Raw genomic sequence first — 20,050 nt, 5'->3', positions numbered from 1 at the left:
AAAAATTCTGTCATCATTTACTCACCCATAATGTCGTTCCAAACCCGGATAACATTCTTTCTTCCATGAAACACAAAATGAAAAAGTCTGAAGACTGTGCTGGTCTCTCTTTTACCTGCAATTACAATCAATTGGAACTGAAGCTTTAAAGCTTCAAAAAGGATGCAAAAACACCATAAAAGTCTCGTAAAAGTAGTCGATACGACTACACTACTTTTAAAATCTTTTGAAGCCATACGATAGCTTTGTGAGAGAAACAGACTGAAATGTACGTCATTTTGCATCTTTTTAGAAGCTTGAAAACGTAATTGTAAATACAGGTTTAGAACGACATGAGTCCAAGAGTAATTGATGACAGAATGTCCATTTTTGGAAACTATCCCTTAAAAATAGATGCAAACAACTAAAATAGCTAGATAATTCTCTCTAAAAATGTAGAGTAACTTATCCTGGTGACAATTTAAAGAGAAGTCATGCCTTGGTGAACAGGATGAAATTAATCTCCGCTCTCTGAAACGTGGCAAAGAGCACAGCACAGGTCTGGTGCCTTTTGGCTATGCCAATAAACAGCTTCACTCTGTCACATTGCACAGCTAATCTGCTGCCAATTCCCTGAACTCTATCATACCCTGCCGCTGCGCTCCCTCTAAGGCCCTCCAGACAGCCATCCATCAGCCTCTTGGCATGCCGGAGCAATACAGGAGAAACACGCTGGCTCTTTTCAAGGTGGTGGTACTCAGAATTCGCTGTGCAGGGACAAGTTTTGCAGTGTGTTATAAATGAATCACGTGTCAGTTTTCAAAGCACAGGCAGGTGATGTCTTGAGGTGTTCTTTTTAAGGGATAGTTCAAAAATATGTCATTATTTACACACTCTCATGTTGTTCCAAATCTCTATGACTCAATTTCTTCAGAACATTGTGAATGTTGGAAGAATATCCAAGCCATTCTGAGAAAGTGAGGACTGGACCTGTCGAGCTTCAAAAATGAAAATTAAAAAAATAAATAAAAATAAAACGCATTAAAAGGGTCATATAACTGATCCATAGGACTTACCCATTGTATTCCAAGTCTTCTGAAGCCATATGAGAGCTTTGTGTGAGAAACAGACCAAAATAAAAGTTTTTATTAACCGAAAATCCCAAGTAGGTATCGCTGCAGCCTGGAGATCTCCTAAAGGGGGCGGAAACTCCAAAAGAGTCCGTAAAAACTCAAGAAGGGGGCGGGGTTAGTCAAGAAGGGGGTTGGGCCTACTCCAAAAGGGTGGCGGCACTTCCACCCACAGTTAGTGTTAGGGTAATAGTTGGGTTATGACTGTATGTCTTTGCTTGTGGTTTTAAACACCTGCCCCTATTTAAATATCGGCCTGCAGCTATATCCATCTCGAAAATCCTGACATCCGTCTTAGCTCTCCATGGTGTGTTCAAGAGAGCATTAGTGATGTTCGCTTCATAAATTAAACGCTTGTTTAAGTTTGATCTTTTCAATGAATGACTGACTTAATGATTTAAAAATTTTTCTTTTCCTCACACAAAAGATATCATATCGCTTCAGAAGATTTCGTATATAGAGCCATATGAACGGTCAACTTTAGAATGGTATGACGGTGAGTAAATTGCGTTTTTTTTTTTTTTTTGTGAACCATTCCAGGAATCACCAACATTTAAAAACCTCTGTGGATAAACAATTCAAATTTCTCAAGATATAATGGAACATACTATAAATATGTATAAAAACACGAAACCTGTCTTAAACCAAAGGCACCTCCCTTTGTGTGGCCTGCTGACATCTGTTGAATGTGCTAGGCTGAACAATGAAGTGAGAGATGGATGTATTGCACCTAACAAGCAAACTTTCCAGCACTGGCCGGAAGGCTTGACACAGGCGACTGGACAATGTGTATTCATGCACATGGCAACAACACATTTACATGCCATAAACACTCTATAACGAGGTACAGTGAGCAAGGTCCCCAGTAAGGACTGACCTCCTCCATTTCAATGAGATTGTCCATAAAGAACAGTATTAGCATGTGTTATGTTTACTAAATAAAACAGCATCCCATGATCCTTTCTTTTGCAATTATAATAGAGGGTACAACTAACACACTAGTTGCAAAGCATGAAAATGAACATTCAGATAGATCCATGGAACTGGTGATGCCATATCAGTTAGATGATCTGAAGGGGTTGCATTCGGAAAAGACAGTAAAGTAAGGCGATATTCTGGCTAAATCATATATACTGTTAGAAATGTGAGTTAGAGCACCTTGTGCCAATGAAGCATTTTCCATTTGTATGCCCACTCTGTGTAGGCGTAGGACGTCGCATGTATTGGATAGAACAGATGCTAAAATGATTATTTTTTAAATAAAAAACCATCCCATCTCCACGATGCACAGTCACATTTTTGAACAGCGATGCATCGTGTCACGATAAACCGTTACACCCCTAGCGATATACAGTATATTGTTATCAGACAAAAACATCAAGAATATAGCAATATCATTTTTTACTTGTATCACCTACCCCCAAAGACTAATATGAATTTCCATGCTACTGAAGGCTTGTTTCTACTGGTTAATGCTTGTCTTGCTGGTTCATTACCAAAATTTGGAGAGAAAAAAAAAGCTGGTCACCCAGCATGGTCTTTCTGATAAAGCTAGTTGTCCATGAAAGTCTTGCTGGTTAAGCTAGTTTAGAAGCCTGACGGAAACACCTGCAAACCAGCATCCAAAAACTGCTGACCAGCAATGCTATCCTTTTCAGGTGGTATGTGGGGAACCAAGATGTTGAGGAAGATCTGAAAGGAAGGCGGTGCACCACCAGCTTAAGGCCTAAAGGCCGATTTATACTTCTGTATCGAACCTACGACGTAGGCCAAAATGCTAGTGTATTGAGAAAAAAATTTCTTCATTTCTGAGATAATTATACATCTCATAAATAAACATGATTTATTATACATGTTGCCTGCCATGCAGACTGAAAATACATATGTCATATACTATATGACTGCTCATCTTTAATAATAATAAATAAATATTTTGGCATTCTTTAACACTCCATGCTGGAAAAAAAAAGACTCCGTAAAATTAATAAATAACTCACTTGACCAACACAAAATGGGTGTCATTTTAAAGCTTATAAGCTGGACTTTAAAATGGATATAAGCAACCAACCTTTAACAGGTGCTTTTTAATTTGCTGACAAATTAGAAGTGTTCCGTTTCATAAAATACAATTATTTTACTGTACACCATACTGTCAAACATATGGATAAAACATCATACAGATCAGAAAGTTCAAGAGTAAAATACAATTATTGTGTCACTTACATAACAAATATATATTGAGTAAAAGTCCTGAGGAAAAAAAGCACAGAGTTTATAAGTTGCAAACCGATTTGTCTTTTTGTCGTGTTTTCACTTGTAACTTCATGAAACATAAACAGAATATAAAAACAGCAGATGCTCCGAAAAACTAAATGAGTCCAAATGCAATGTGACAAGATCACTTATCAGTGCACACATCTTAAAATAATGTTGGAGAAAATGCACAGCTACCTCAGATATCTTTTTTTAGTCATCCTGGGGGACGGCCTCTGGTTAAACCGGACCAATCACAGCTGTTGTAATCTGCGTTAACACGGCTTGTTACATTTTTGGAGAGGTGCAGGTCAGGCTACAGCATAGGTTCCACGCAGAAGGATAATCGAACACACCTGAACCAACTAATCAAAGCATTCAGCACTATTTGAAAATTAAAGGCAGGTGTGCTTAATTAGGGTTGAAACTAAACTCTGCAGTTGAATAGCCCTGGCACAAACTCACACTGTCTCATTCACAAGGGCGTAGATTTGGCTTGAACATGGTGGTGGTGGTGGTGGTGGTGGTGTGGGGGGGGGGGGGGGGTGCATTTACTTGTTTCCATTAATCATGGTATAAATATTGGGGGGGGGGGCGGTTGTACTTACTTGTGTTGATCATGGGGGGTTCCCCTGCTCATTCATAACAGATCTGCTCTATTGGCGTGTACTGGCACCCAACATTGGTATCCAGTGTGTGTGCGCATTTCAAAGACAGATTTTGGTCAGGAGATGGCAGGGGTGGCAGTCTGGACCTTACATGTTTTGCATCGGCCAGAGACAAAGCTGCAGTTGGATGCCATCGAAATGCTTCTCCATTCTTCATGTCCTCACCACTGGCCTGTTTTAAAATGACTCATGACTACAGTCAAATGGAGCTCCTTATAAGGAAGAGAAATCTTTGTTTGAGCTCTATTCTGAGATAAAAACAGCCCAAAGTTCCCAGCGCCCCTTGAGGATGCTCTTGGTTTATAGAGGCTCCTGGACTATTAGGAGGTCTCCTCTTTTCTATGGCTAGTTAAGGCACACACTGTTTTGGCTGCAGCATCGATAGAATATTTGTATTAATCCACCAACTGGAATCACAAGTGAGACTGTGAGCTGCTGGATACAGTTACAGAGTAAATTCAACCAAAGTGCCTAAATCAGACAAAATTCAGTCATCATTTACTTACCCTCATGTTGTTCCAAATGTGCATGACTTTCTTTCTTCAGTGGAACTCAAAAGGAGATGTAAGGCAGAATGACACCCTCAGTCACAATTTACTTTCATTGTATGGAAAATGATGCAATGAAGTGAATGGTGACTGATGCTAACATTCTGCCTAACATCTCCTTTTGTGTTTCACAGAAAAAAAGAAAGTCATATGTGTTTAACAACATGAGTTAATGAAGACAGAATTATAATTTTGGGGTAAATTATTTCTTTAAATAATGGGGAAAACAACAAATGCAAGACTTTGCATTGGGTCTTTAAAGCAGTCGGCACATACCCCTTTAGAACCTGATTCTAGCATATCGGAGGATAAAGCCTTGTAGATCTGCCTCCAAATAAACAATGAGAGGAAACATGAGAGAGATCAGACCCCTCCTACTCATCTCCTTTCTTCCCTCTCTCCTCCTATCCTCCACCCCTTCACTTTTCCTGCCATAAACCTTCGAACTCCACATCGTTGTCACAGACCCTGCTTTCCTCTAAAGGAAAATCAGAGTACCAGGATCAAACCTCAGTACTGTGTCTATCCGCAGTTTCAGGTAGGTAACATTTGCTTATTGAATTCACTTCTTTCAGGTGAAGGAATGGACAAATTGACTATAAATTATTCTTGCAACTGAATGGAGGTACAGTGGCTCCAAATGTATTTGGACACTTACAGTAATATATATATATATATATATATATATATATATATATATAATATTATTAATCTCCTATTTATTTCTAATTACATTTCTCCCAGTTGATGCAATTGTGTTAAAGAACACAATTTATCGTACTGTAATGTATGGAGAAAATAGTCAATTTAGTGGTTGACTTTATGTCGGCCCATGATGTATAAACTACACCATGTGATGCATTTGAAAGTAAAGAAATAGTATCATTTTAAATGAACAATGAGGAAGGGATGTTTGCAAAGCTCGGCTATAATATAGTTGGTTTTATCATGAGTTGTCAGTCAGGCACGCAAGATATCAACACTCAGCATACAAAACTCAATGATGGGGACAATTAACAAACACTGTACATAAAAAAATAAAATAAAAATAAATACAGATGACCACTGTGATTCTACAATACAGCACTGCTATATTACAGAACGTTATTGGTCCTGTTCACTGTGAAGTCACAGCATATAGTTGTTTTTTAATTGTAATACATTTAGAAATACTACTGTAAAATATACTGTGGAAGTAATGCAACTAGTAGCCAGGAATTTACTGTAAATACACTAAAATATACTTTTTTACAGTGTATATTACTTTATAATTTACATGTAATTATTTATTTATTAAGTATGTTACTTCTGCAAAAAGGTCTAGCATATGTTGATGTTTGCAGATGCAACTTGCTTTGATATTTTGCTTCAAAAGCAATGAATATCCTACATATTTTAGTGCGATTTAAGTTTTCAAAAGTGTTCAAAAGTTTTGGAGCCACTGTATGCATTTCCATAAGTAAATATACAGTGTATACTGTATGTATATATATATGTGTGTGTGTGTGTGTGTGTGTGTGTGTGTGTGTGTGTGTGTGTGTGTGTTCGAGCTGCAAAATCCTCGAGACATTTTATAAATACAGTTATAAAGTCAAATAATCAGAGGGCAAAATAAAATACGTTGAAAATAGATTAACTGCTTGTATAAAGTTGCCCATTTTATTATATATTCATAATCCACAATGGGGGATGGAGTGTCTAATTGTAGAGTGTCATCGATTAATCATCGATTAATCAGTTTCGAGTTCGGATGTTTGGGTCTGTTCGTTGGCCTTTATAACTGCAGCTCTGTGCACTCACGATAAACAGCGAGCCAGACACATTCTTCTCCGAACACGAATTGAGAAGATGTGACCTAGTGTGACTGTGATCCATACAAAACACCCAACATTTGCACTCCACTGGGAGATCTGACAGCCCTTTAAATGTGCTTGCTGCATTTTCTGCAGCCCTGCAGAGCAGGAAAGGTTAACTGCATACAGAAGACACCAAAGGCCAAGAACACGCCACAGGCTGCATAAATCTGATTGTGTTGCCCTCGCAGCAATATTTTTGTGACGAAGATAGTAATAAGTAGTTTGATGCTCACAAAAATTTGCAGTTACATTATATAAGCTATTCTTTTTGGCGCATCTGCATAGCCAAAATTAATCCGTCCTACCTGTTTAACTGCCATGCCCTCTGAGGCGTCACCAAGCAATAAAAAAAAAAAAAAAGCACTGCATTGCTCTGCGATGCCATCATGGAAAGTTAAGTGTTGAAGCCAACTAAGTGTACTCGCTCTGCCTCAAGTAGACTTATTTATACAGGGAAGTTGCCAGCAGAGAGTAAAAAACTTACATAAACATGCACAGGCTTGGGAACTCTCCGGCCAGCTTTTGAGATGATGTCCATCTTCGGTGTGATTCTATCCTATTTTGCTCTGCTTGTTTTATTTTTCGCAAATTCTTGACTACCTCTGTGCATTTTAATGAAAATGAGATGCTGTTTTTGCCAAAAGATGTCCAGAGAGACTTGAAACAAATCTTAATATAATCAGGGATGTGTCATTATGGTCCAACAACAGACTATATCTAGAATATACACTGGCGGCAAATTTTGCTCTTATGGAAAGAAATTGGTAGAAATTGGTTCACCAAAGTGGCATTCAACTGATCACAATGTATAGTCAGGATAGTAATAACGTGAAAAATTACTATTACAATTTGAAACTACTTCAAACTACTTCCTTGTCATTCTAGCTGTCAGTTTGTCCAGATACTCAGGTGACAAACCCCACGCTTCCTGTAGCACTTGCCATAGCTGTGTCTGTCTTGTCGGGCGATTCTCATGCACCTTACAGTCTAGCTGATCCCACAAAAGCTCAGTGGGATTAAGATCATAAAACTTTTCCAATTATCTGTTGTCCAATGTCTGTGTTTCTTTGCCCACTCTAACCTTTTCTTTTTGATTTTCCGTTTCAAAAGTGTCTTTTTCTTTGCAATTCATCCCATAAGGCCTGCACCCCTGAGTCTTCTCTTTACTGTTGTACATGAAACTGGTGTTGAGCAGGTAGAATTCAATGAAGCTGTCAGCTGAGGACATGTGAGACGTCTATTTCTCAAACTAGAGACTCTGATGTAATTATCCTCTTGTTTAGTTGTACATCTGGGCCTTCCACATCTCTTTCTGTCCTTGTTAGAGCCAGTTGTCCTTTGTCTTTGAAGACTGTAGTGTACACCTTTGAATGAAATCTTCGTTTTTTTGGCAATTTCAAGCATTGTATAGCCTTCATTCCTAAAAACAATGATTGACTGACGAGTTTCTAGAGAAAACTGTTTCTTTTTTTGCCATTTTAGACCTAATATTGACCTTAAGACACACCAGTCTATTGCATACTGTGGCAACTCAAAAACAAACACAAAGACAATGTTAAGCTTCATGTAACGAACCAAAATGCTTTCAACAGTGTTTGATATAATGGCAAGTGATTTTATAGTACCAAATTAGCAATTTAGCATGATTACTCAAGGATAAGGTGTTGGAGTGATGGCTGCTGGAAATGGGGCCTGTCTAGATTTGATCAAAAATGACTTTTTTCAAATAGTGATGGTGTTGTTTTTTACATCAGTAATGTCCTGACTATACTTTGTGATCAGTTGAATGCCACTTTGGTGAATAATAGTACCAGTTTCCTTCCAAAACAGCAAAATCTGTACTTTATTCCAAACTTTTGCCCACCAGTCTATATATAGTATATGTACACATACTCCGATCAGCCACAACATTAAAACCACCTGCCTAATATTGTGTAGGTCCCTCTCGTGCTGCCAAAACAGCACCAACCCGCATCTCAGAATAGCATTCTTAGATGCTATTCTTCTCAGCACATTTGTACAGAGTGGTTATCTGAGTTATATGTAAAAAATCAATTTTAAAACATCCCTCATTACTGTATATCAGTCATGTACTTTGAAAACTACTGAGAATAACCATATGAGAAAGGCTTTCTCTTGACCTGTGAAGAGGGAAATGACCTGCTTGATATCCTCCAATAGAGACTGTTAATTTTCTTATCATTCCCAGCGGTGATGGGGAAATGGCTTTTGACTAGCCGTTAGAGTGCTGGAATGCTTGTACCCTGTGGTGCTGACAAACATCTCTTCAAAGTCTGTCGTCACCTGCAGCGTGTTTATCTCCTCCGTGTCACGTGACCGCCATGCTGGGCGCCTGGAAGGGCTATTCCACTCCAGACTTCACTGTCACTCACTAATCTACTTAACCTCTTTCTTCAGTGACACTGGCCAGCTGGATACAAGAAAGACTTGTCACACTGTAGACTTTAGTCAGGGTAAACGCCCTATTCCATTTGACACAAATGAAAACGAGACTGTGAGAGATCGAAGTAGGCTATAGTCTGTTCAATAGGTGGTTCAATAGGTCACGATCTTGAATCAAATGTTTTCACAACCCATGTTTTCCAGAATTCTTTGTCCAATGGAATTTTTTTTGTTCATGCAAATTAAATATAGTGTCTACCCCGAATAAGATCCATAGATGTCCACAAAACCCTCCAACTACCAAAATGTAAAACAAACTACCACTTTCTCAAACTTTTAAAATGTTTTATTCAAAGTAACAAACTGGTCTAGTACAAACACGCTACTATACTACATACACTCACTGAGAACTTTATTAGAAACATTATGGTCCTAATAAAATGTCCGACATGGTCTTCTGCTGTTGTAGCCCATCCGCTTCAAGGTTCGACGTGTTGTGCATTCTGAGATGCTATTCTGCTCACTACAGAGTGGTTATCTGAGTTATCGTAGCCTTTCTGTCAGCTCGAACCAGACTGTCCATTCTCTCTTTACCTCTCTCATCTACAAGGAGTTTCCATCCACAGAACTGCCGCTCACCGGATGTTTTTGGCACCATTCTGAGTAAACTCTAAAGACTGTTGTGCGTGAAAATCCCAGGAGATCAGCAGTTACAGAAATACTTAAATCAGCCCGTCTGGCACCAACAATCATGCTACGGTCGAAATCACTGAGATCACATTTTTCCCCATTCTGATGGTTGATGTGAATTTTAACTGAAGTTCCTGACCCGTATCTGCGTGATTTTATGCACTGCACTGCTGCCACATGATTGGCTGATTAGATAATCACATGAATATGTAGGTGTACAGGTGCTCCTAATAAAGTGCTCAGTAAGTGTACATTTTTGCAAAATGATTTTTACGTGGCTCGTCGTACATATCGTGGCAATTTCCTTGTGAAAAGAACATTAGAGGCGCTACAACAACGACACAAATCACGAGTAAAGCCAAGTTCACACATGCAGCGACTTCCAGCAACAAAGACACTTGATCTCATCCATTTTCAATGAGAGCTGGCGAATTCAGTGACCGTTGGTGACTAGATGTGGGTGTGTCCAGCGACAAGTTTAACTTTATGCAAATGAGGAGCATCTATTGGCAGCGACTAGACTAACAATAGGAGTGAAGACATGTCAGTGGAGCTCACGCCATCTGTCTCCTGTGAGATACTGAATGACGTTTCAGAAATTGTTGACAGTCTGAGTGAGTTTGATTTGTACTTTGATAGATTGTTCATCTTTTTAAGGATTTAATGCACTGAGCTTTGCTGTAGTTTATATAAAAACACTCTCCCATGCAGAATGTAAATTTTTAACAACAAGAGAACTAATTCCTTGTCAAACTAGAATGATATTTTATTTTGACTGGCAATAGGTCTCATCTGTGATCAGATTTAAAAAAGATATGGTCAGACATATAGTCCACCAATAACATTAGAGCGACAGCATAAGGAACGCTCACTAGCGACGTCACAGTACAGTGAGTAGCGACATTAAGCGATAAAATCGCTGCATTTGTGAACGGGGCTTACAAGGGCTTATTTTCAGTTCATAAATGCTTACTTTTTGCCCTGTTCATCCCACAATGCTATCAAAACACTGTTCCTATAGTGCAGGACTTGTAAGTCGATACATTTTAATGTTTGCATTACATAACCAACTGCATTTACTGTATAAGCTTGTTTGAGTGTGATAAAATTGTGCGGAAGCAAAAGACCGGGCTACAAATCCAGACGAACACGCAAGTCGATACACGAGTTGAAAGTGTCATAGAAACACCATAAAATGACATTATTTTCTTTTTCGGGCACTATCGGTTAGGTTTAGGTTTAAGGTAGGGAGGTAGGTAGGTTTTGTTGATATACAACTTGATAGAGCTTTAACCTTTAAAACTTCATTTGTTTGGGAGAAAACGTAACTTGCTTTTAGCGCCACCCAGTGGACATTCCACTTTGGAACAGACATGATATGTCTAAGCAGCTATGTAATATCATTTTGCAAACATGTTACCACAGTCACTTAATTTTTATGAGATTGTCCTTGAAAAAAACTGTCTTCTATGATAATCTGATTTTTTTTTTCTTAACCAGGTCAAGGTTGCTGGAAACTTGTTGCATTGTATCTGTTGTAAGACAAAAAACATCCTTTTCCTGACAGGGAGACTCTGCAATAGCTAAACAAAAAGACAGTACTTCAGGACAAAGACTTCACAATCCTCTAAAAGAGCCCATATTATGCTCATTTACAGGTTCATAATTTTATTTTGGGAGTCTACTAGAATAGGTTTACATGCTTTTATGTTCAAAAAACACATTCTCTTTCTCATACTGTACATTGCTGCAGCACCTCTTTTCACCCTCTGTCTGAAACGCTCTGTTGTAGCTCCTGTCTCTTTAAAGCCCCCCTTTCCGAAAAGCCCAGTCTGTTGTGATTGGTCAACTGCTTAGAGCGTGTGTTGGAAATGTAATGCCCCTTACCATAACCGAAGTAGCCCTTAGACGGGCATTATTCAAATGTGTTACATAGTGACATAGCTAAGTCACGGAAGTCATGGCTGGACTGCAAACCAGGTGTTTCAGGAGCAGTGTTTTCTGTGGGAGAGAGCAACTCCCTTTGGTGTGGACTTTGTGCTTTGTAACTTTGCAGACCTTTTACATGCACAAATATCTATATTACACACTGAAGGAAGGTAAAATCCCCAAAAGCATAATAGGGCCTCTTTAAAATGACATAAATTGTAGGGGTGAAAAGATCCATCGATCTGGATCGATGCATCGATCCAATGACCAACGATCCAGTGTTATCGATACAATACATAAATATCCATATAGACATTTTTTTAAGATGCACCTTTATTTCAATACTCTCAAGTCTCTCAAGTCTGTATGCATTTCTGTCAGGCGATGAAGCAACCATATTACATTAATTTCACTTTATGAGCGCTAAATACGCTTTTCATGTGGGACAAGGATGTGCGCAGGGTCTATGAATCCAAATTGCGCTCTGCTATCTGTGCATGCGCGTCAACTAGGCTTCCCGTGAAACACGAGCTCCAGACCAGTGACAGGATCAGTGCGAGCATGTCAAAAAAGTACCTTATTTTGTTTTGGATGTCCCAATGTGGATACTAAATTTGCACTTTTCAGAGATCTCAATAAAATATTCAAATTATATTTTGGCTGCATTTGAGGGCAAAAAAAATTGTAATTGATTGTGTAAAATCAGCACATAATATCGGCATATCGATTTCAGGGCCCTGAATCTAATCAAATAAAAATCGTATCTCAGCAGACTTTGAAGTATCTGCAAATATCAGATCGCAGGCCACGAGAATCAATTTAAGATCGTATCGTGATGAAACATCCGATTTACACCCCTTAATAAATTGTGAAAATACAGTTACAAACATACCATGCGTGCTATACTGAAGGCCTGTTTCATGTCTTTAAGAGACAAAGAAACAGGTTTTCTGTTAGAGGAAGACCAGACTACATAACAGATCAATCTTAAAACAACCAGTCAGACATTTCCCTGGAATGCTGTATATCCTGCATACAATCATATCCCATATAACATCCCAGGCTCTCATTACCCTCTTAGCGATAAGTTCTAGATGGTAAAATAGAGTCAGGCTCCCTCAGGATTCTGGATAAGGGCTGGCCACAATTTTAATGGAATACTGTGACCACCAAAGGTCAGTCCTAAGAATAACCTTTAGTAAGTATCCCAGGCAAAGCAGATAACACCACACAACGGCCCATTAGAATACAGCCCAACAGATCCTCCTGTGTACATGATGTTACTCAGGAGACGATAATGCCGAATGCATCTTTAAAACTGATCCTCCCTACAGATTTTGAGGAGACAAGATTGAGCAGCAGTCTGAATAAGAGAGATAAGATTGTCAGAGAAAAGAGCTCCTCTTATACACAAAGACTTATAATTAAGGGCACTTTATCTTTTGGGAAAAACAGGGCTGCCTCTAATCTTTCCGGAAGCAAAGCGATAAATCCTGATTTAGGTTGTTTTTTTACACATATAAACTTGTGTTTATTAAACATCTATCCTAAGCCATTTTTTTATTTATTTACTCAGTGCCAAGACAGGATAAATAAAGACAAATATAAGCTCACTCCTACACTGTAAATAAAGCCATTTAAACTTGCAATATATTGCTCTGATTGTCTTATATTGCAGATTTTCCAAACACTTCCCACATCTGCCATTGGCCATTTTCTGTTCTGAAAGAACTGACACATAATGAAACACTGTTATTGCACAGTAAAGGCAGCTATAGATGGTAAAATAGATGAAAAAAAAAGAAGAGGAAAATTGCAATTCATTATGCAAATAAATGTGAAAGAAAAAAATGTATATGTAAATGTAGTCATTATGCTATTGACTTTAATTTTAAATTTCTTAAATAGTAAAAAGTTGATAAAAAAACAAAAACAGAAAGCACACATAAAGCTGAAATTATCTACAAAATAAGTTTGAAAAAATAAGTAATAGTTCATCCAAAAATAATCATTTTGTCATTTACTCACCTTCATCTTGACTTTGTTTAGTGGAAGACAAAAGGAAATGCTAGACAGAATGACAGCCTGAGTCACCATTAATTTTCATTTAATAGAAAAAAAAAGTGCCGGTCATACTGCTTTGGAACAACATGAGGGTGGGTAAATGATGACAGATGTTTATTATGGATGAAGTAACCCTTTAAGCAAAATCTGTGAAGAAAAGAAGAGGAATTTCTTATAACAGGGCAGAAAAATTTACTTTTTTTGGTTCACGTATTAAAGCTGCATCCTAGGATGAGGTTGCAAACTCCACTTTGTGAAAACAGAATTGAGAGGTACTGAGATCCCTAGATTTTCAATTTAAGGAACCTGTCAAACACATCTTAACATCTGATGACACATCTTAAAACAGACTTTGGCGGGCACAGAAATCCTGTACATTCGAGAGTAGAGAACAGAACGTACCTCTCCTATAGGGGCCGTTCACACCAAATGCATTTTCTGCTAGTTGCGATGCATTTAGCTTTTTAACTCCCTCATATCCTGTAAACAGAATAAGATAATTGCGTGCACATTCACTTATTTATCTGCTGCTCCCTCCCCTCAGCATCCTCGTCAACCTGCAACCGGATCTCCTGTCACTGTGACAACCAGCATCCTTCCTCCCTGCACGGCTCTCCACTCCACCTTGTGGTAGTACTGCTGTTCTTCCTTCCTCTCTGCTCAGCACCCCTCCCCTTTCTGTGCACTAAGCTCATCCGCCGATAGTGTCTCTGCATGGAGAAGGTGCAGCACATCACACGGGCAGCCATACGCCGGGTGTCCACCATGGAGGTTCCCCAGCAGGCCAAGCAGAACATGCAGGAGCTCTTCATCAACTTCTGCCTCATCCTCATGTGCCTGCTGCTCATCTACATCATTGTGTTGCTAATGTGAGCGGGAGGGGCAACAGTTTACCCTTTAGCCAATATGGGTGAAGGAATGTACAGAGGGGCCAATTGTGTTGAGGGGCGGGAGGGTGGGATGGAACTATTTATTATTTAATTAGGGATTTTGAGTAGTTTAAAAGTTAGGTTATACTGCATGATTTTAGTCCATAGATTTGTTTGTAAATAGCACAATCACAGTAACACAGAACGCCAATCCTAAGTACAAATTAGTGGCTGATTGATATGGGTTTTCAATGGATAACTAGAAAGGTGGCTGATGGCCAATAAAATGCAGATGTATATGTGATATAGGCTTATACAATTTAACTATAACAATTGAGATGTACACATATTCGCTGAAATTAAATGCATCAATTTAAAGCATTACATTGGTCTATATGGCCGATATATCGGTCTATCACAAATACATTTACAGCACACTTTATTACATACATAATATTTAATATAATACTGTAATATTTACTGGCCTTGCCAATATATCAGTGTATCACTAGTACATATATCTACTAATAATGAATAGCATACTTCATTTGAGAAATAGTTGTATTTATTGGCCTTACTGATATTTCGGTCTATCACTAGTAAATTATCTATTAATAATGAATAGCACAATTCAGTCAAGAAAAAAGTTGTATTTATTGGCCTGGCCAATATATCGGTCTATCACTAGTACAAATATCTAATAATATTGAATAGGACTATTCATTAGAGATTTTTTTTTAATTTATTGGCCTGCCCGATATATCGGTCTATCACCAGTACAAGTTACTTTTAATAATGAATAGCACACTTCATAAGAAAAATAGTTGTATTTATTGACCTGGCCAATATATCGGTTTATCACTAATACAATATCTATTAAAATTAATAGCACACTTCATTAGGGAAGTAGTTGAATATATTGGCCTCCCCGATATATCGGTCTATCACTAGTACAAGTTACTGTTAATAATGAATAGCACACTTCATAAGAGAAATAGCTGTATTTATTGGCCTGGCCAGTATATCGGTTTATCACTAATACAATATCTATTAAAATTAATAGCACACTTCATTAGGGATGTAGTTGAATATACTGGCCTCCCCGATATATCGGTCTTTCACTAGTACAAATATCTATTAAAAATGAATAGCACACTTCATTAGGGAAGTAGTTGTACTCATTGGCCAGGCCGAAATATCAGTCTATAACTAGTACAAATATCTATTAAAAATGAATAGCACAATTCAATCAAGAAAAAGTAGTTTTTACCAGCCTGGCCGATATTTCGGTCTATCATTAGTTCAAATACTGAATCTATTAATAATGAATAGCACAATTCAATTGAGAATTAGCAGAGTACAACTACTATTTGCAACTGACTGGGGGACTGTCTTCACTGTGAACTGATGTTGCATGCAAGTGTGTCTCATTTCTCAGTCACCATCACTGCATGCCACTTGAAGGGCTGATAGATGTCATTTTAGCCCCCTGTCTTCTTTTACGCACTGTGTCCAACTACAATTCACTTGCTCAATAAACACAACATAATCTGACCACGTATATGCAATAAAAAGTGTGCTGCTTCCATTTTTGTTTGAGATTTCCACACCACTAATTGGACTTGTTCACGTAAACAAAAGGAAACCATATGATAAAAAACAAGAATTTCATAATGAAGTAATAGGAAACTGGTTTACTAGTCCATAGCAAAAAGAACAGCAGTTATTGTCCTTAAAGACCCCATGAAATCAAAATTGGAGTTTTGTGGCATATAGTCCATGTCTATAAGCTTTGAGGTCATCTATATGCTATTGTATTCTAAAACTAAAATATTGATGATTCATCTTGCACTCAAGTGCATGTCCAAAGCCTATTTGCTGTTTTAAGACATGACAATCCCTTCAATATGTCGGGTCTGTTTCCTGTTTCAAAATTAAATATGTCAACACAGGAAAGAAAACTGCAATTGCAAAGCAATGTCATGGGGTCTTTTGAAAGAGCTGTTCAAATAATGTTCTCTGTCTTGTCAAATATACTCATATCAGTGTGTCAATCATGTTTAGCTCTTTCTACGGCATGTGAGAGATCAGCAGCGCATTGTAACCTGCTCGTCCTCTTTTTCACCGGCAAACAAGTCCTGCAAGCAACCTTTCAGTAGAAGACGCTTGGATAACACAGCACCACAGCTTCACCTGAAGAATACCAACCCTGAATTCTCCAGCCCAGATAACTCTGGATCTGATCAATATGGATTTGATCAATAACCGAGGACTAAACCTGCTGCTCAACTTCCTGCTTATCGTAGTGGCTCTCTTGCTCATGCTCATTCTGGTAAAGCTCATGTGACCCAGTTCTGATGGGCAAAATGGCACAAAACCAAAATAATGGCAGCTTTAGTCTAAGAGAGCCGGAATGTTTTAGCGACCCCCACAGACTCTCTACCTGCAAAACCATTTTAAAGGTGCAGTAAGTAATTTCAGACTTGTGCCACACCCTCTTTCCAAAACCACATCTTCCAAAGACATTACAGAAAGTAAACCATAATGTCCACAGTGATTAACAGGCAGTGAGCATTTCTGATTGGCTAAAAAACTACGGGCCAGTTCCCTGAGACTGGAGATGTCACACAGACAGGAGGGATTTTTCAAGACACTTATTTAATTGATATATAGACACCTAGCAATTGACCTATTTCCTTCAAGCTAACTTGAGAATTTAAAACAGTGAGATGAAGTCAGAGCATATCATTGCTTCCTACAACACTTTGCCTTCTAGTGGTCATTGCCTCATACTGCTAACAAAACCAAAAACATTAAATGATTACAAAGTGGTATTTCCCACAAAACAAGAGTCTGATTATGTGAAGAGCAGGTTTAGATTGAAGTACCAAAAGCATTAGGTCGAAAATGTAGGTGACCTCAAAGCCCATGACACACCACTGCATCTATCTTTATCTGCTCACTGAAAAAAAAAAGAAAAGAAAACCAGTAATTTTTGTCTTATTTTTGAGTACAACTATCAAAAAAATCCTTATAACAAGATAAATTTACCTGAGAACCAAAATTGCATAAGATATTTAGAGAATACATTTTCAATGAAGTTCATTTATTCTTATTCCATTGGCTTCCCCCCCTCCCCCCGTTTTAAGTACAAATCCAACAACATTTTAAACATTTGGAAAAATAGCCAATGGGGTAAGAAAAATATATGTGCTGTGATTCTTTCTAGCAATAAAAAGCTATTCACTTTTAATTAGAAATACTTCATAAATAGAGGTAAAGTATTCATGGTTTTAAAAAACACATTGGTTTGCCTATAATATATTTAAAATTGTAATCTTTATTCATTAAATCACAATAAATGTCTTCCTTTAATATATGTGTGATCATATTAATATATTTTTGAAGTAATATTGAAAATGTGTGTATAAATGGAAAGAAACTGACACAAGACAGAATGGAAGTAAACACAGAACAATCAAAATAAAACACTTCCACTGAAAAAAAAAAAAGACTATGTTTTTGTGCGTCTTTGGTCTGAGTGAGACATCTAGATCCTAAAGCTGAGAATATTAGAGAGATCAATAACAACTAAGAACTCTTACAAAGCCTCACTGAGGAAAAGATTCCCTAAACACATGATTATGATAAATTGAGCATATTTGTGAGAGCAAGCTGACATATTTTCATATTTATTTCATATATGGTATTGGTTGCAAAAAGGTAAATTCTCTTTACCACTGTCAACTCACCAGAGGGCGCTGTCAACTTACTTTTACAGGATTTTTTTTTAATTTGTTTACATTTTACTGCTCCTGTATGTAGAGAATTATAGAACCCACTGTCTCTTCCCTGCATAATTTTAAAGATAGTTGCTCCAAACTGAGATGATAATTAAAGTATTTAATTTTCATAGTGTTGTTTTGTTTTTTCAAACCACCTGAACCATGGATTTAAAGAGCTCCTCACTCATGGCAGTTTTATATATGCTTTAAAATTCTCTCATTTGTATTGCAATATGTGGTTGGAACTTAAAGTACACAATGATCTCAAACGATCGTGATTAGATCAAATAATCACCATCAGACATTATGTAGTCGTGACAGGCCTACCTGTGGAAGTTCTGCTTCTTGTCGTAGTTGTTCTCGTTGTTGCTGTTCCTGTTGCCACGATCCGATCCCACATCCCTCTGGTCCTGGCCGATACTCCATCTGCTCACTCAACCACATCTGAGTTCGTACAGCTGGTTGGATGGGTGACCCTCCCACAGCCTGGTGCCTGAGTGTGGGACCCCTCTGCCCAGACCCCACCAGACCACTCGTGGGGGTCTTGCTCTCTGGTAAGGCACTGTAGGTGAGGTCTAACGTGCTGGGCTTGAGCGGAGAGGAGCAAGTCGAGTCCGTTTTACCAAGAGTGTTACTGCTGCCCAGCTCGTACTTATGTGAATAGTCAGAGTTGGAGGAAAGTTTGTGTAGGCCCAGGGAAGACAGGAAGCCATCTGAATACAGAGGGTCTTGTCGGCAGCCGTATAGCACACCCCGATCCAGGGAACCGTGAGGGTCCGTACGGTACGACGGTCTCCCGGAAGGGGTGGCCTTCTCCTGGCCGGTGAGGCGGGTGAGGGAGGACCATCGGCGGACCGGTCGGGGGTCTTTCATGTCTAGGGGAATGTCATGGGAAGAAGGGAGCTGGCAGCTGCTCCAGGGGCTAGTCGGGGTGGATGGTGCTCTCAGCTTGGAGCTGGAGGGAGAGGGCATGACATGGGCCGTCGGGATCGAACTTTGGGAGCGCAGAGGTTGGAAGGACAACGTGGCACTGGAGCTGGAGTGATCTGAACAGAAAGAGAAAGAGAGTTTAAATTTAGACATATTAGGCTTGACTAATGGAAATCTTGACAGTTTTTCATTCTCTTGCTATCATCAGGTGGTACAAGAAAATAGAACTTTGATTTGAAAATAACCATACACATAAACACACTGGGTGTCGCCAGAGACTAGCAGAGAAGGGCTAAATTGGAACGGCTAATGGGCAAAAGATGTAGAAAAGGAAGTCCTGCATTACAGGTAAAAGAACCAATCACCTTTAAGATGTAGACATCGTCTGTCAATCAACTCAAGAATGCTCATGCGCATTAGCTATACAAGCCTGATTTTTTTTTTTTTTTTTTGGGGCGTAATCGAAGGTAAAGAAGCATAATTTATAATACTATTGCTGTCAGATTTTACTGCTGATTTAAAATATGTTCTTTGATCATAATCTTGACCAACCGTTTTGGAGATTCGGTATTTCTCCATTCAGGTAGATATGAGCTGTATTGTTTTTGCTTTGTTTACACCTCTCATCCACACTAGAACTGTGTTTTCCTCCACCGAAAAAAGTGACTTTCGAAAATGCTCTCCATAACCCCGCACTTGACAATGTGTTAGGACACTGAAAACGGAGATTTCAAATGAAAATTAATAAGTGTGGCCTAAAGTTCTGTTCTATTTTGCATTCACTATTTGACGCCATTTGACACACTGCGGATATTGTGCTAGCCTGGCAATTGAAATGACAATTTTAAAAACTTTTGTGGACACCCCAGCAGCTTACAAATGTGAGCTGAATGTTTTACCATCACCCCACCTTGTGTGATTCCTCAAAATATGTAAAAAGCCATGT

General features: G+C 38.5%; 2 protein-coding genes across 3 annotated transcripts in view; one reads left to right on the top strand and one right to left on the bottom strand.

Annotated features, from left to right (window-relative positions):
• Window positions 1-20,050, bottom strand: part of LOC127410247 (centrosomal protein of 85 kDa-like) — a 95,892-nt gene that overhangs the window by 25,212 nt on the left and 50,630 nt on the right. For both annotated transcript variants that reach the window (XM_051645412.1, XM_051645411.1), the window contains exon 3: window positions 18,502-19,220. In XM_051645412.1, the coding sequence (XP_051501372.1) occupies window positions 18,502-19,220 (719 nt within the window). The remainder of the gene's footprint in view (window positions 1-18,501; window positions 19,221-20,050) is intronic.
• LOC127410265 (cardiac phospholamban-like) lies at window positions 4,944-14,460 on the top strand. The gene is made up of 2 exons (XM_051645442.1): window positions 4,944-5,116; window positions 14,065-14,460. The coding sequence occupies exon 2, from the start codon at window positions 14,235-14,237 to the stop codon at window positions 14,391-14,393; it is 159 nt and encodes a 52-aa protein (XP_051501402.1). The 5' UTR covers window positions 4,944-5,116; window positions 14,065-14,234; the 3' UTR covers window positions 14,394-14,460.

The sequence above is a fragment of the Myxocyprinus asiaticus genome, chromosome 19 (assembly GCF_019703515.2).
Source record: "Myxocyprinus asiaticus isolate MX2 ecotype Aquarium Trade chromosome 19, UBuf_Myxa_2, whole genome shotgun sequence".
NCBI classification, from domain to species: domain Eukaryota; kingdom Metazoa; phylum Chordata; class Actinopteri; order Cypriniformes; family Catostomidae; genus Myxocyprinus; species Myxocyprinus asiaticus.
The sequence above is the reverse complement of the archived record's forward strand: the minus strand, read 5'-3'. Positions and strand labels throughout refer to the sequence as shown.

Excerpts from the sequence above, each read along its gene's own strand:
- LOC127410265 (XM_051645442.1), top strand. The coding sequence starts at position 14,235 with ATGGAGAAGGTGCAGCACATCACACGGGCAGCCATACGCCGGGTGTCC.